Genomic DNA, 16,011 nt, shown 5'->3' on the forward strand with positions numbered 1-16,011 from the left:
CGCGATCTGTTTGATGGAGCCAGCGTCATTGGGGGTGCCATCGACATTGAAAACCGGAATCGGCTGATCGAGGGTGCGGACCGGAATGCCATTCCGAGCAACATAGTTCGTGTCAATGAAGTCGGAGGTGGCACCACAGTCGACAAGCCCAGAGAGTGAGAGCTTCAGCGCGCTGGTGGTGGACTCGAGCTCTAACGGGAGGTGGAGGGAGTTCGCCCCAGGGGCAGCGGCAACGGTGTACTGCTTGGGCAGTTTCTTTTCCCAGGCAGTGAGGCGGTGGAGGACAATGACCGGAGTCGCGGGCGGAGTCGGAGACGGAGTCGAGGCGGGGGCAGGAGAGGGTGTGTCTTTCGTTTCGGGCTCATTGTAGGGCAAGGAACTGCATTCATCATACAAAGAGGCAAAAGCGATTTATAGACGCGAACGAGGGCACACCAGGCACTCGTCGCGGGGGACAAAATCCTCTCCGGCCATCGACTCCGCTGCCGTCTCCGGCAGGGCAGCTGTGTCCGTGTAGCGGGCGATCAACTCCGCTAACATCTCGTCACCGAGTTGTTGGATCACCTCGTCGAGGATGTCCATTGAGCGGACATCGGCGGGGGGGGGCAATCCCGGGCGAGATGGTTTTGGGTCGCCGCACCTGAAGCAGGCGCGACGAGGGGCACCCCGAGCCCTGGTGCGATCCAACTCCATAGGGGACGGGAGCTGGAGGCGCTGGAGGGGGGCGCGGGCCGCGGGTGGCACGACCGGAGCCACCGGGCGGAAAGGGGCCGGAGCCGGGATGCGGTTGACCGGAAACGGAGTCCGAATCAAACCGCCAGGCGTCTTGGGGGCGGCTGACTTGATCAGCTTGGCCCGGACCAGGGCCTCGTATTGACGGAAGGCCCGGTGCGCCAGCTAAGGTAATCCCGGAGGTCCGGGGGTCGTTCGAGGACGTGATTCCGTTATTGATCAGGGGGTCAAGTCCGTGGCGGAACTTGGTCACCTTGACCAGCGCGTCTTCGAATCCGGCGAGGTCCATCAGGTCCTCGAAGTCGTCGGTGTACTGGTAGACATCCTTTGTACCCATGTGATAGGCGGAAGTCTCCAGCTTGGAGAGATCGTGATCTTGCTCATTCTCCTCGACGAACCGGAGTCGAAACTCGGAAACAGAACGAGCCCCAGGACGGAAACGGAAACGGGGCTTTGCTTCCGTGGCGCTCCGCCCATTGCTGAGCGGGTCCTTCTGCCATAAACGACATGGCATAGCGGACAGCCTTTTCCTCGCTCGCCTCTCCGTTGACCACGAAGGCCTCAGGGGCAAGGCGGGCGTAGGTGCGGACCGCGTAGAGGCAACGCGGCCGCCGTTTCCGGTCGCCGTTGAAGGTGAACGGGGGGTTTGGTCGCAAGACCAATTTTGAGGCGAGGTTGATGTCGCCAAAAAGGGCTTCGAGTCGCCCTGGACCGGAGTCGGAGTCGGAATCGACGTCTCCGGCGATGGTGTTTGGGGTCCGCCAGCATTATTAGCGGCGGCAGCGGCAGCGGAAGCCTGGTTGGTGAGTAAAGCAAGGGCCTCAGTTAGGCTATCGATTTTCGCCTCGAGTGAGTCCAGCCGGGCGTCTGCGGTAGGAGTGACTCCGGACGGCATGACGGGTGCGGGGACCACAGGAGTAGAGGAGGAGGGGACAAGTGGCAGGGGCGGTGACGAGGGCGGAACGGACTCGTACTCCGAGCCTGAGTCAGCGCCGAACCTGGCAATCTTGTCCGGTTGATCCCGTAGAGAGTTTCTTCTGCTGTAAGGGCAACCCCGGAGGCCTGAGATCAAGGTCCTAGCAGGGGAGGATCCAAAGCGTGAACATTGGTAAGTGAATACAAATGAAGCTGACCTAGCAGGGGAGGATCCAAAGAGAAGAAACTCTAAGGGTCCGCCTGCTAGGTAGCTGACTATATACTGCTTGTCCGTAGCTGCCGCTGTCGGGCACAGAAGGCTTGGGCGGCGTCGCAGGCGAGGTCCCAGGGCGACCGTCGGGAGGGCGTTGACGGATCGGTGATTGTGCGGGCGAGATGGAGGGCCGGACCGGAGACGGAACCGGAGTCGGACCGGAATCGGAGGCGTCTCCGAGGGGCCAAAAGGGAGGTTCCCCTGACAACATGGCGCAAATGACACGGTTTCTCACACGATGGGAATCACTCCGCCGCTTTGGGGCCTACCTGCAGTGGGCGTTACCTGGCTACTCAGCCCCAGTTGATGATTTTGAGCCGGAAGACGAGAATGATGACGATGCTATTATCATCCCTCCGACAAACAACAAAGATGCCGACACTGATGATAATGATTTGGATGATAACAATACCCCCTCCTCTTCTGCCTTCAAAATCGCAAAAAACGCACCATTTTCCATTTCTGTCCAAATACTCAAGCAGGAATTTGGGACTGCTGACTTCCTCACGCATCTCCATGCCTTCCTATCCACCAAATCCATCCTTCCCAATGACTTCAATTCCATCACAGCACATTTCCCAGTATACAAACGGGTAACAATCACAATCCCCCCTGTTGTGCAGGTCTCCACCCTTTCTATTGCGGACATAGTCCGTGCAACACGTGCTCTTCCAGCTCAGGGCCTGAAGAAGGCAGTTGATTCTCATTTTAATACTGTTTTGGCTTGGAAGACAACTCCTGAGAAAGCAAATCGTCTCAGCATAACTGGTATGTTTATGTTGTTGGTACACACGATTCTAACGATCTTTTAAGGCCTTTTTGCAGGCCGTGTCCGGGCTATATTTGCACTTCCAATGGAATACGGATGGTTTGAAACACCACTTGCATATATTGAGTGGTTCAAACCACTCACCCAGAGAGATGAAACTCTTGGTATGTTCAAGATTTCACCCGCATCTCATCAAAACCGGCGACGTGCTTCAATCATTCCTATCACACTGATCAACTAAAGCTGCCATCTTATTCCTAAGTTACCGCGGGAAATTCCAGCTGGTTTGACTTCAGGAAATGTGCTTGATATGGTCCAATCTTTCTATCTCAATCCATATCTTCGACATATTGATTTTGTATTATTACGAGATGTGGAATAATTAAACTAGAGTTAATTACCAAGCATGGTATCTATAATAAATGCCTTGTAGAGTTTGCTGCATAAACTATATATTCTACTAGACAGGCTGGGGCTACGCCCCAGCTTTAAATGTTGTTTCACAATTTTTTGCAGACTGAATGTGCCAATTTTATTCATGAGTTTATGAAATATCAAGGTCTGCATGCCCTCTATACTGATATTGCAGCCAAGAACAACATCACAAATAGCCTTAGATTGGACTTGTTTATGGTACTTGATGTAAAATCTTGATTTTACAGCTTTGTGTCCCAATTAGACTTTACAGCTTTTCTTACCAAATTAGGGTTTCAACAGCAGTGGTCCCAAAAGTGGAAATGTGGAGTAAATAAATTGCTAAAGCTGATGCCAAACATGTGCATACATTCACACGACATCTGCTTAACATAAGAGTAATATAGTGCTACGGTATTGGTCAAGCTGTCTACAAAGTGCTACATTTGTGCTACAAATTTAACTGAGATACTATATTGACTACATTGTGCTACAGAACTTGCCCCCTTGGCTACAGTGGATTTTGCTTTTTCCTAATGGGCCGGATTTGCCCCTCCAAGTCTCCGATGGCATCTCTGGTCTTCTTCATCAAGAAGAAGGATGGCGGACTCCACTTCATCTAGAACTAGTGGGCTCTTAACACAATAACCGTCAAAAACCGGTACCTCCTGCCGCTGATCTGCAACCTCATCAACCAGTTCAAAGGTGCTTGTTACTTCAAGTTCACCAAACTCGATGTTCATTGGGGATTCAACAACGTTCAGATCAAAGAAGGTGACAAGTGGAAAGCGGCTTTCTGGACTAGCCGAAGCCTGTTTGAGCCCTTGGTAATGTATTTCGGCCTGACAAACTCCCCTGTGATGTTCCAAATGATGATGAATGACATTTTTCAGGACCTCATCCTCTCCGGAGACATCATAATCTACCTTGACAACATCTTGATTGCCCATTCCGACCTTTAGAAACACCGGCAGATCGTTCAGGAGGTCTTACAGCAACTCCAAGAGCACAAGTTGTACCTCCGAGCGCAAGGGGGTGTCACGTGTCAAAAAGTGACAACCGGGATGGTCGGTCGGTCCCCCCTCCGGACCCTTAAAAAAATTGTTTGGTAGAAACTTTTTGGCTGAAATGGTAAGTCAAAATTGTCTTAGGATGGGTTACAAGTACTGTTTGGTGCACTATACATCCATAATTAAGTATCAACAATCTCACAAGTGGTTATTTTTCAGTATCTCATCATCAGATGGAACATTGTGACAAATCAGACCATATGGGGATGGATATCTGTACTCTGGAGTGAGATTTGTAAGACAATGACTATATCAGGACTTTGTCTACAAGATATATATATAGCTAGAAGTCTATGTTTCTATTAATGTTCTTGGAAATTTTAGAGGACTGACTGAGTTTGATGCTATCAGATCACATGACTGTGTGAATTACCTTCCTAATATGGTGATGTCACGTCACAGTCACGGTCGGTGGGTCCCCTGGAAGGGCTTAAACAAAAAGTCCAACGTATGTTCCGTTATTTTTTTTCTGATACCCCCTTGTCCGAGCGGAGAAGTGCAACTTTAAAAGACTTTCAATCAAGTACCTCAGAGTCATCATCTTCCACAACCACATCAAAATAGACCCGTCAAGGTCGCAGGTGTCTCTGCTTGGCCGACTCTAGAAAACAAGAAGGACATTCAGCAGTTCCTTGGGTTCGCTAATTTCTACCGCAGGTTCATTTGGGACTTCTCGGCCCTCGCGCAACCTCTCTTTGCGCTCACCAAGAAGGACCAGCAATGGACTTGGGGTGATGCGGAGGCTTCTGCATTCCAAGTGGTCACCTCGGAACCGGTATTGGCAATTCCAGACAACAGCTTTGGTATCAACTAGGCACCTGGACCCTCATCCCCTGACAGTATTCTACTCTTGAAGAAAGGTGTTGGATGAACCCCCACTAATGGTAGGAGTCCCACACTGGTTTTAAAATGTGCATAAAGGCATTTCCCCCCCGAGCTTACTTCCCAGCATTTTACTGGCTATCCCCAGTGCACCCAGCGGATGTTCTTTGGAATGCTTCTGCAGACTGAAGTTCATTACTCCAAACACTCCAAAAAAAAAAGACCACAAGTTCATATAATGCATAATCAGGCCAAAAAAACATAGCATTAAAATTCGCCTAAAATCAAAAGAAAATTTTTTGGCCCTCTCAGGCATGAAAAAATTCAAAATTGATGAACTTATGGTCTAATTACGACAGTAGTACCGCAGCAGTTTCTTGAATGGATGGAAAAGAATGTATGTAAATAAAGGAAGGGGGCAGTTGGTATATAGTATCATAGTAAGTCACTGGCTGGCTAGGCTAGTGCGAGGCAGGGTACATAGTACTAAATAACGGATTGCACGCAGGCTGATTATATAGTACGTAGTACTTACCTACCACCTAGACGCCTAATTCTCCAACACGACTAACCTGCCCACGAGCTCTGCCAACGCGGGGCGGGCGTCGGCGGGCGGATACGGCGCGCCGTTGTCGGACGTGCAATAGTCGAAGTTGAGTTGCTCAAGCTTGTGCTCGTCGAGTCGGTGAGACAGCCAGTCGAGGAAAACCGGTGTATGATGTGTCTTGCTGGCGCGTGCATGTGCGAACACGATGCCAACGAAGGCAAGTCGCAAGAGGCCAGACAGCGGGGGCTGATCTGAGTTCGGCTGGAGACTTGAATGAGCTGCCAATGCAGACAAAAACGTCGAGGGAGAGCGGTAGAAGATTATGTTGCGGATTGAGTGCTGGCGGAGGAGGCCGGCGACAGCCCAGTCGAGGTCGTTGCACGCGATGGTAAGGGCAGTCAGCTGGCCGTGCTCGGGCGGCAACGAGTGCGTGAGCATCGCGCTAATGAGTTTCTCGCGCCAATGCTCGCGCCGGTCCTGGACTGTGGTTGGCACGAAGCGGATGGTGAACACGGGGACGCTGGTTTCGAGCTCCGTGGCGTGGAGGCGCATTTCGAACGCGATCTGGTCATCCTCGCCAGGTAAAACAGTGTCGCGCAGCTCCAAGCTACAGATCCGGCTACCCGGGCCGACGCCATCCAGCACCTCCCAGATGCCGCGCTCGTCGGGGTCTCCTGGGCAAATCTCCAGCACGAGCCGCCGCATTTTGGGGAGCACCGCACACTGGAGAAACGTGGTACATGCCCAGTTGCCCGGGCGAAGCGTCAGCTCCTCCAGCTCCTCGAGACGAATTGGATTGCGCTTGGCGCTTTCACGCGCTGTCAAGTCAGAGTGCCTGTTCTCCACGACCTTGTTCAGCGTCAGCACGCGGAGACGCGGCGCATTGTCGCGCAAGAAGCCGAGGAGCTCGTGAATCAGCGCATTGGCTTTATGGGCGATTCTGGTCAGCTCCAGGGAAGTGAGGCCCCGCCACAAGGCCCGGCACTCTTTCGGGAGCACACAGTTGTCGAGGGAAAGGTGGCGGAGCCTTGGCGCCTCGCCGCCCGCAAACACGTTGTCACGGAAGTGATAGATGTAGCCGGTCGAAATGCGGATGTACAGCCGCTCGAGCATCGGCGCGGGCTGGGAAAATACGGGCGGGTCGCCGCTGTACAGCGCGCGTTTGATCCGGATTTCTTTGACGCGGTCGAATCGCTCAAAGAGCATCGTCCGCGCCGTTGCGCTCTCGGGCGACGACGCCCCAAAGTTCAGGCCCACGGTCAGCGGGGCGGTCTTCGAGCGGAGCAGCATCTCCTCCGCCCAGCGCGGCTTGGACAGGACGACATGTGACCAGTACTGGGGGCGGTCGAGGAGGACATCTCGCCACCGTCGGCAGACCTGCGCAAGCCGGGCGTAGGCGAGAAAGTGCGCCGATTGGAAGTCGGGGCCGTCGGGCACAATGTCGGGGCACTGGTCAAGAACGGCGACGAGGAGCTCCGTGGGGAGAGTAGCGATGCTGCTGGACTGTTGCATGGCGGGGCCATCGAAGCCAGATTCCGCCAGGTGCGGATTCGAAATTCTAAGATGGGAGTCCATCCTCGGCCGTCAGTTTCTAATACTGGCAGGAGTAGTTTCTTCGGGGATCCTTCGTCGGATTCCCTATCCAAGCAAGCAAGTAAAGCAAAGAGAAACGTATCAACAATGTGACCTGAGGATCACGAGTCGTGACCGTGACGTGGCGTGGAGTCTTCTTCGCAACCATGAGTACATGTGCGCGGGCACTATACCTTTTGCTATTCAGAGTGAGTATATGCTTTTTTCCTCCATATACCTGCTCACAATCTAGTGTCTGGTGCTGGGTGTCAGTGAGATCGCGAGCAATATCGTCGATGCGGCAACCGAGCGATAGGAAAGACAAGAAATGACACCAAGTAACATCAAACTAGCCTCCCAACCGCGCTTGATGTCAAGTAATAAGCCCAGAAAAATGCTTCCTTCAAGTTCAAGTTTTGAACGAGTTCGAGTTCGGACGCTTTCAGTGACGCCAATCATTTCGGCTATCATAAGGCCAAGAACAACTTTCTCGCCAACCACGACCATGAAACAGCAGTTGGCCGACACTAGCAACTAGTTTACGTCGTTGCCAACAGTAGTCACTAGCGGCTACCTATGTCTTTTCCAGACAGTAAATCAAGGATTGGTTCCACGCGGCAGCGATTGTGGCATCGATGCAGGCGCTTCAGGTTTGCTGGTGAGGCTGACACGAATTTCATAGTGACAAGGTTTCTAGTTATGTAGGCAAGATTTTGTTGCTGAATCATCATGGCCCATTGACTCCCGTCCGCAGGACCAAGTCAATAATGAAACTCCGATCCGGTCCTGACAATCTTGCGTCACCCGCAGTATCAGTCCGCGACACCATCGAAAATCTTCAAACATGCATGGATCGGCGGGATCGGCCACACCAAGACACCGCCTTTTGACAGGATGCCACATCGTCATCACACCCACAGGTTGACCATCGGCCTCTGAAATCTCCCTATTAACCATCTCTCCCATGTACTTTGATGCGCCAAAAGCTCCATGCGCACTCGCCACAAAGCAGGATCAACTTCCCACCACGATATACCCAGAGAAGGGGCTGAAGCAGTACTTATACCACCCGTCTGGGGCGCCTAGTGCTTTGGACTTGAACCTCCCATTCCCCCGAACAAATCTCCTCGCCAGAGGCGCCATGTACGACGACCATCCGTTCTCCCAATGGTTGCAGCCTTCTTCCATCGGCGCTACCTCCCCTATTTCCCCGGCGTCGTCGTCCGGGTCATCTTCTGCCTCACGCGCATCGACAACGCCCCAGCCTTCCATCTACGGAGCCCTTCCTTATCCCACACAAAATCCGCGACCGGCCTTCATGACATTCCGCTTCACGCCCCTCGAAGCCAGCATATCTGACGGCGGGCTTCTGAACGCCAGCGTCACCGGCCCGCCTAACGCGAAAACCTACTTCCGGATACGCACGGATGCCCCTGCCGTGGGGTTCACCGTTGTCGCCCAAGCAGGGTCCAATGCGCCAGTGGCGGTAATTCAATGGTCCGGCGCCGACATGATGGCGACACCAATGGTAGAGGTCAAGGGGATAGTGTCAAAAAGGTCGACAAGCGAGTGGCTAGCTTTGTCGTCGGAAAAAAGGTGCGCATTCCACTGCTTCGCCCCAATTCTGCAAGCTCACGTACTCCTAGCTACCGTACAATGGTGGCCCGAGATAAACCATTTGTTTGGCTGCCTGAGGGGACCCATATCTCGGTATGTATCGCTTCTTTTTCTATCTCGCAGGCTGATGTGTGTGGGCTGTCGCAGCTTTACACTTCAGGCCTCCGGCAGCCGCGAATGTTTGGCCGCATATCTTCAGAAGTCGAAACCGGCGCATTGCTACTCGAAATCTCAGCAGAGGCCATCCAAATCGGGCTGCTCGAAGTCTGCGTCGTTGCAGCCATCCTTCTCCAGTCTGGCCGACGAATTGACGGACCATAATGGCCACACACCCTCACGACTCGGAATCAAGGCCTGCTCAATAGACACTCTTCTTTCGTAAAATGCCATCGCCCCCACCGACAAACCGCAGTCAATCTGACTCAACTTGAAGTTGAATCACTCGCTCTCTCACTCGTTTCTGCTATCCACGCTCGTTTCTAGTTGTTAGACTAGACGTGATCGGGCTATGGACTCGGACTACGGACTAATCATGTGTGCTACCAGTAACATTGCATCATTGTACATACTAGTATAGTATCGAGCCACTGTATCACTTATTGTTACCTCCAGTATATAATCGATATTGGGTCTAATTAACAGTCGACTTTCGGAGGTCAGAATTGTTGCCTGTAAACCGAACGAGTACGGGTTTAGTGGGTCCAGTCTCAACGTTCTCAACTTGAATATTTCCATTACTATCTAACGTTAACGTCAACTTACAATTACAAGATTTCGAAAGTCTAAATGGAGCCTGCCGGCGGCATGGAGCACAATTGTTCTGTATCGCGTTCAACTGAATCGAAAACACAGGACCCAAACGGTTGCCCAGGTCACCCTTCTCCTAGTATCAAAAGAGTCAGCAATGCGCTACTTAGTAGAACCATGAGCATGTGTCGCGAAATAATGAAATCTGCAGGTACAAACTTTCTCTGAAAATACTTACTTATATCATATATGCTCTGCATATCTCAGCCTCTGACTCGCCTCGGCCTCGACTGAGCAAGCTGCAAGTACATATGGCCGAGAAACGCACGTGGTCGGACCAAGTTGGCGTCCTTATATGTAGCGTCCGTTCCCGTCGCTTCCGCTTTGATTCTCGTTTTCAGTTACTTTAAGCTGTAGTTGGACAAGAATCCTACTCGTGATCCCTTGCTCAGGCTGAAGCTCAGGCTCCCTGAGTATGCTGTTGAAATGAATAAAGATTTTTATTCATTCAAGTCGCTAACAAATAAACGAATGAACAGTCCTTAACTTGAAGCCGGCGGACTAACGATGCGGCGTTACTCGAGGGCATTACTCTGGAAGAAGACCCCTTGAAGACGGATGATCGTCCTATTCATGATATTCAGTATCTATTTAAAGAAGTTGTTGGCTTCTTCTAACTAGCCTGCTTACGAGATCGCATACATGGAGTTTTGACTGTTCCGTCACGGATGCTGGGCACGCGCTGCGAGAATGAGGTGGCATGTGCGGGTAATAGGTCACGGTACCAATTGGGTCCCGCCGACGTTATCCCACCCGAGCGAGCAGCGGATTGTGCCATCCGCAATTTCTCCCGGACATTTAAAGGCTCGGGCGGTGGAGACGAAGAGACGTAGCCCTCGAAGGAAGCGGAGATGTTCTCGAAATTGGCTGCTTTGCTTTTCCTCCTGCCCTTTGCGGCAGCACAATGCCCCAACGTTCACGTCTTTGGCGCACGTGAAACGACAGTACCACCAGGCTACGGAACTGCTGCGTCTGTTGTACAGAACATCGTCAACGCTTACTCCGGCGCAACTTCAGAGGCGATCACATACCCAGCATGTGGCGGACAATCCTCGTGTGGCGGCGTCTCATACGCCAACTCGGTTGTCCAAGGAGTCACCGCCGTTACGAACCAGGTCAACTCATTCAACAGCAAGTGCCCCAACACCGTTCTCGTCCTCGTCGGGTATTCGCAGGTACGCTCGCTTCGGCTTCAATTTGCATGCTGGGATTGAAAGAAACCTTCAAGGGTGGTCAAATCTTCGATGACGCATACTGTGGTGGAGGCGACACTAACGAGGGTTTGAGCAACACCGCTATCCCTATTTCTGCTGCTGCACAAAAGAAGATTGCTGCGGCCATCTTCATGGGAGACCCCCGTCACATCCCAGGGCTCTCGTACAATGTCGGAACCTGCCAAGCATCTGGGGTAAGCGCTCTTTTTTTCCTGCTTTGCAAAAATACTAACCCGATACCCAGTTCGCTCCTCGTCCAGCTGGCTTCCAATGCCCCTACGCCTCCAACATCCAATCCTACTGCGACTCCGCAGACCCGTACTGCTGCAACGGCTCTGACGCTAACACACATCAAGGCTACGCCAACGAATACGGTTCGGTAGCACTGACGTTCGTGAAGAACAAGGTCAACGCGATGTTGGCTGGCGGCGGAACTGGTACCGGTGGAGGAGGAGGTGGAGGAACAACCACAACGACTTCCCAGCCAGCATCAGGAACGGGTGCTGCGCATTATGGCCAGTGCGGAGGAACTGGATGGACGGGACCGACAACTTGTGTGGCGCCATACACCTGCACCTACTCAAATGCCTATGTGAGTCCTGAATATTTTGAGAAGTATATTCCGCTTACTAGTACGATCAAACCACACAGTATTCGCAGTGCTTGTGATGGATGAGTTGCTGTAAATTCGAATGGGAAATTGTACTTACTTCATGAATTGTAAAAAAAGAGCACACTTTGAGCTTGTCAGAGCTTCTCCGACTTCACGCCAAGACACAACTACAGGAAAAGATAGCGCGGGCCTCTTCGTCGTTGTCTAAGCTTGAGCTTCGAATCGAAGCACGTCCCTGGCGATAGCTCAGTCAAGGGAGTAGGTGTATGGGAATAAGCGGATTTCTCACTGTTTGGTCATTTCGTTGCAAGCCCCGGATTTGACGGACAATTGTAGTAAACGCTTCATCGACTTGATAATTTTCTTTAGCTGACGTTTCGATAAAAGCACATTCTAGTCTCCTCGCAAGCTCTTGGCCCTCTATGACATATTCAATTAATCCGCCTTCTCAATCCCGGAGTTATGGGCTACATACCGTCGATTGTAACTTCTCTCTTTGTGTTCAAGTCACATTTCGTCCCAACGATGACGATTGAGCACGGGTTGTGCGAGTCAGTGGTGCCCTTCATTTGCAGAATTTCGTTGTGGAGTCGAGGTATTTGCTCAAAGGATTGGCGATCGGTGATTGAGTACACCAGTATGAACCCTTCTCCATAGGTTATCCACCACTTCCGGACACTAAAAGAGCGTAAATTCATGTAATATCAATTGGTTGACGAGTCAACGCGCACCTATACCACCCTTCTTGGACTGCTGCGTCAAGAATCTCCAGATGTGCGGTCTCTCCATCGACAACACATTGCCTTTTGAAAAATTCTCGAGATGATGTGAGGAATGACGGAGAACAGATGGTTGCCGAATACCTTCAATGGTGGGATCGTATTCGTCGTCGAAGCGATCTTCAAGTGTTGTCAGTTATTAAGAGAATGATGAAGTTGTAGCAGACCTTCGACGAAACGGAGGACCAAGGCACTCTTGCCAAGACCTCGGTCAGTTTTAAGCCTTTGTAGTGCCACCGTTTAAACAAGTCCACTAACCCACGTTCCCCAAGAGAACAAGCCTAAGTGGTGGAAAGGGCATGAAGATGTCAAGTCGGAGTTGGTATTCTTTTTGTAAATCAGGCAAGAAAGGAAGCGGGCGGTGTATCTGTTTCATGCATAAGGATTATCCAGAAGAGCCAGTCAAAGCACACTAGCACAGACGATTATGTTGAAGGAGCAATATTCCCACTAAACGGAAGCTCTCAAGACTAGGACGGCGCAGTCACTCGAAATCGCGTCTAAAAGAGCAACTCAGTCATCATAGCAAAATCTTAAAAGGGGAAGGCGCACCAATCGTATTGCCAACTTATTCTGTCCAAATTCTGTCCGACTGCTCAAGCTTGAATGACACGTCCAAAACTCGAAGATTACAAAGTAGACAGTCTTGTCGGCCAAGTTTGGTGCTTTCGAGTGGTTTTTTTACGACGTTAGATGCTGTTAGAAGTGCGATGAAGTTGAAGAGCAAGATTGGAAGCGAGGTGACACGCGTCGTCACACTCATTCCAGCTTGACCTTTTACCACCACCACACTGCATTATCGCTCTCATGCCTTCTTCGTTGCCTGTCATCGACGAGAACAATCCCTTCTACTGCCCCGGTATCACAGCATCAGCGTACCTCAGCTCCCTCAGACGCAAAGCACGCCATGGCGCCGCCGCCCGCCTTCCCCAGCCGTCAAACGACCTGATCTCCTTTGCGCGCGTCCTTGTTCAAGACGAGAACTACAAGCCAACGCTTCGAGCTTTAGACTCCGACGACGATGATGCAGAATCGACACTCGTCCCTCCCGATAAGACCACTTCGACAAAAGCGTCAACCTCTCGTCGTCCACTCAAGCGCAAACGGTCCAACTCCTTCTCCGACCTTCGTGGCTCTCCAAAGCATGTCCGCTCATCGCTTTCCATCCAAGAATCTTCCTTCGAGATCAGCGTCAAACGAGAACGATTGCAATACTATTCAGCCAAGTACACCTATTCGCCATTCATCAATCCGAAGTCCTCTGCAAAGCTCGTGCGCTCAAACAGCGATAATAGAGCTAGGGTTCGCGGACTTGAAGGTATGATATCATTAACACCTTCTGAAACCGTATTTTCATCTATATTCAGACGAGCTTTATGGACCTCCCATTGGCACTGAATCTCCTCGTGGTATCAAGCCTTTCATAGAACGTCTAGACGCAATGATACCCGGCATCCGTCTTCAAGCACGCCTCTCGAAGCTCCCTGACTTGAGCCATCAAGCCATTGCGGATTACTTGGGTGAACACGGTGAGAGGTAATTTACACAGGTGTTCGTTGTCTGAGCTCTTTTCTTCTTGACAGGCCTTCTCAGCTCACGGATTCTCACTGCGTTCAGAACATCTGAAATCTGGCGACTTGCACTGACAGAATCGATGAACGACGAAGATGGCCTCAATCTTGCGGGTAGGAGTGTTTTGTCAGGTTAATCGAGCACTTCCTCCATCGTGATACCAGCCTCTGACGCCATATATTAGTTTTCAGCAAACCAAACGGTTTCTTTTTCTTGTCTGAGCTCTCTTTCAACGGCACGCCTGTTCAAGACATTGATCTCGTCCACATTCACCACCTTCCGCGTCTTGTGACGCTTTTGCTCAACAACACCGGCATCAGAAATGAAGCGTTTGTCTCATTTCTCTCTGCGCAATTTTTTTGCCAATAAATTACCAGAATCTTCCATATTGTCGCGCTTCGGCGCTCACTCCTTCAGCTCTCAATCGCGACCAATCCGCATATCGACGACGAAGCTATTCCTGCTCTGATTCTGCTCTCCAAGCTTTCTTTTCTCACTATCCTCGACACCAGCATCGACATGCCAGGTCTCCGTCGACTTGCCAAGGTCGTCCAAGACGAACGACGGATGATTGACATTGAGGTACCTACTAGTTGTGAATCATACATTGATGGTACACTTTCAAGTCTTTCCTCTCACATGAAGAGTGTTAATGCATTTGCTAGCCCTCTCCCTGAATTACCTTGCCGACATTGCGCCTCCACTCATATCCCTTCCATCACTGGTTAACGACCTCTCCGCCGCGGCCCTCAAACGAAACCTTTCTGCCCATGCCGCCCACAATGCGAGTATCGTAGCTTGCGGCACGAAACAGGAGATGGCGGCGCGCCTCAAGACCATTTTAGAGACGAGAGAGATGGATCTAATGGTGCGGGAGATGCTCGAGGTCGGGAACCCCAAGTAGGCTGTCGAGGACGTGCTTTCACTGTTTTCTTTTTTGTTGACTTTTTAGTCTTTACCTACCTCTCGTCTATGTGTTTCTCTGTCTCCCTGCGTTACCCTACCTCCCCTGTAATTTCGCTCTCGTCAGTATATCGTAGCTTCCCTAATCATAATCGCTTTCTCATCCAGCACTTTTCTGTGATGATTCGAGTCAGCTGATCAGGCTTTGCTTTCCACGAGCCGACATGGGCCTCCCACTTACTCTTCTCTCTCATCGCATCCACAACAACATAGGCAGCGATATCCACATCGCCCCTCATAACCTCGTCTGAACTACGTCCGGACTAAACGTTAAGCGACCAGCACCGTCCGCCCGGCTGCATATCCGATGTCAAGAACAACAGTCCGCCATTCCCTCCCGCACGCCTGGCTGGTTTCTCGATGCCTGGTTGTACCACCCTGCCCGTCAGACGCTGCCCTGGCCCGTCATTGTCATGTCCGTCTCGCCCTCGACTTTTATCTTGACTGATACCGCTTCCCCCCGACAGGGCCAACGGGTTGGGCTGCACCAAGCATCTGGGGCTGGCCGCGTATGCGGCGGCGTTCTCCGCGGCGGGCTACGCGTGTGTTGTGTTTGACTACCGCGGCTGGGGCGATTCAGGTATGTCCTTATTGCCGTTTATTTTCGCGTTGGGCTAATATAATAATACATGCAAAGACGGAATGCCCCGCAACTGTGTCGTCGTGCGGGACCAGCAGGAGGACTACCGCACCGTGCTCAAGTGGGCCCGCCACCAGAAGGAGTACGACGCGCAAAGGGCAGTTGTTTGGGGGTTTAGCTTTGCCGGTGAGTCTTCTTTTTCTCGCGCATGCAAACGTGAACTTTCTTCAGGCGGCCACATACTCACCCTTGCTTCCGATGTGCGCCTTCTTCTCCCTCATTAGTGTCCGCCGTTTAACGCGCAATGTCTCACAGCCGTCTTTAAACCTCTCTGCAAGCATCGCTCTGAATCCATACTGTGGCCGCCCACTCCCGCCCTTCCAATTTTCCGTCCGATACATCACGCTATTTCTGCTTGGCCTGCTGGACCTGCTCGCGGACTTTCTCGGCCTGCCGCCGATCCACATCCCCACCGTGGGCCCACCAGGGCCACGGACAATATCCGCACTCGCTGCGCCCGGCGCACTCGCAGGCTTCGCTAGTGTCACGAAGGAAGCGGGACATTTCCCAAACCAGGTAATTATCTTTTTATTTCGAATAGTTGAAGCTCAAGCAGAAACAGATAAACGCGTCGATATTCTTCCGCGCGCCGTGGCACCACCGCCCGCGCGATTCGCTGCACACGATCGACCGCCCGGTCCTCCTCCTCGCGGCCGCGGGCGACCGCATCTGTCCGCCGCAGCCGGTGATT

The 16,011-nt window shown here is 51.8% G+C and overlaps 5 protein-coding genes across 5 annotated transcripts; 4 read left to right on the forward strand and 1 right to left on the reverse strand.

The window, feature by feature from the left end:
- Positions 1–2,130: 2,130 nt before the first annotated feature.
- MIND_00200900 (uncharacterized protein) lies at positions 2,131–2,931 on the forward strand (the record flags this gene model as incomplete). Its single annotated transcript, XM_037358910.1, has 2 exons — positions 2,131–2,689; positions 2,735–2,931. The coding sequence occupies 2 exons, from the start codon at positions 2,131–2,133 to the stop codon at positions 2,929–2,931; spliced, it is 756 nt and encodes a 251-aa protein (XP_037224005.1).
- A 2,615-nt stretch (positions 2,932–5,546) lies between these two features.
- On the reverse strand, positions 5,547–7,118 carry MIND_00201000 (uncharacterized protein; the record flags this gene model as incomplete). Its single annotated transcript, XM_037358911.1, has 1 exon — positions 5,547–7,118. One exon carries the CDS (start codon positions 7,116–7,118, stop codon positions 5,547–5,549), a length of 1,572 nt encoding a protein of 523 aa, XP_037224006.1.
- A 961-nt stretch (positions 7,119–8,079) lies between these two features.
- Positions 8,080–9,053, forward strand: MIND_00201100 (uncharacterized protein; the record flags this gene model as incomplete). Its single annotated transcript, XM_037358912.1, has 3 exons — positions 8,080–8,711; positions 8,762–8,825; positions 8,880–9,053. The coding sequence occupies 3 exons, from the start codon at positions 8,080–8,082 to the stop codon at positions 9,051–9,053; spliced, it is 870 nt and encodes a 289-aa protein (XP_037224007.1).
- A 1,337-nt stretch (positions 9,054–10,390) lies between these two features.
- Positions 10,391–11,429, forward strand: MIND_00201200 (Acetyl xylan esterase; the record flags this gene model as incomplete). Its single annotated transcript, XM_037358913.1, has 3 exons — positions 10,391–10,714; positions 10,768–10,947; positions 10,998–11,429. 3 exons carry the CDS (start codon positions 10,391–10,393, stop codon positions 11,427–11,429), a joined length of 936 nt encoding a protein of 311 aa, XP_037224008.1.
- Positions 11,430–12,937: 1,508 nt separating this feature from the next.
- Positions 12,938–14,621, forward strand: MIND_00201400 (uncharacterized protein; the record flags this gene model as incomplete). Its single annotated transcript, XM_037358914.1, has 6 exons — positions 12,938–13,463; positions 13,513–13,674; positions 13,729–13,848; positions 13,902–14,046; positions 14,095–14,330; positions 14,383–14,621. Exons 1-6 carry the CDS (start codon positions 12,953–12,955, stop codon positions 14,619–14,621), a joined length of 1,413 nt encoding a protein of 470 aa, XP_037224009.1. The 5' UTR covers positions 12,938–12,952.
- Positions 14,622–16,011: the final 1,390 nt, after the last annotated feature.

This window comes from Mycena indigotica (assembly GCF_014461135.1).
Source record: "Mycena indigotica strain 171206Taipei chromosome Unknown Mind.scaff0002, whole genome shotgun sequence".
NCBI lineage: Eukaryota > Fungi > Basidiomycota > Agaricomycetes > Agaricales > Mycenaceae > Mycena > Mycena indigotica.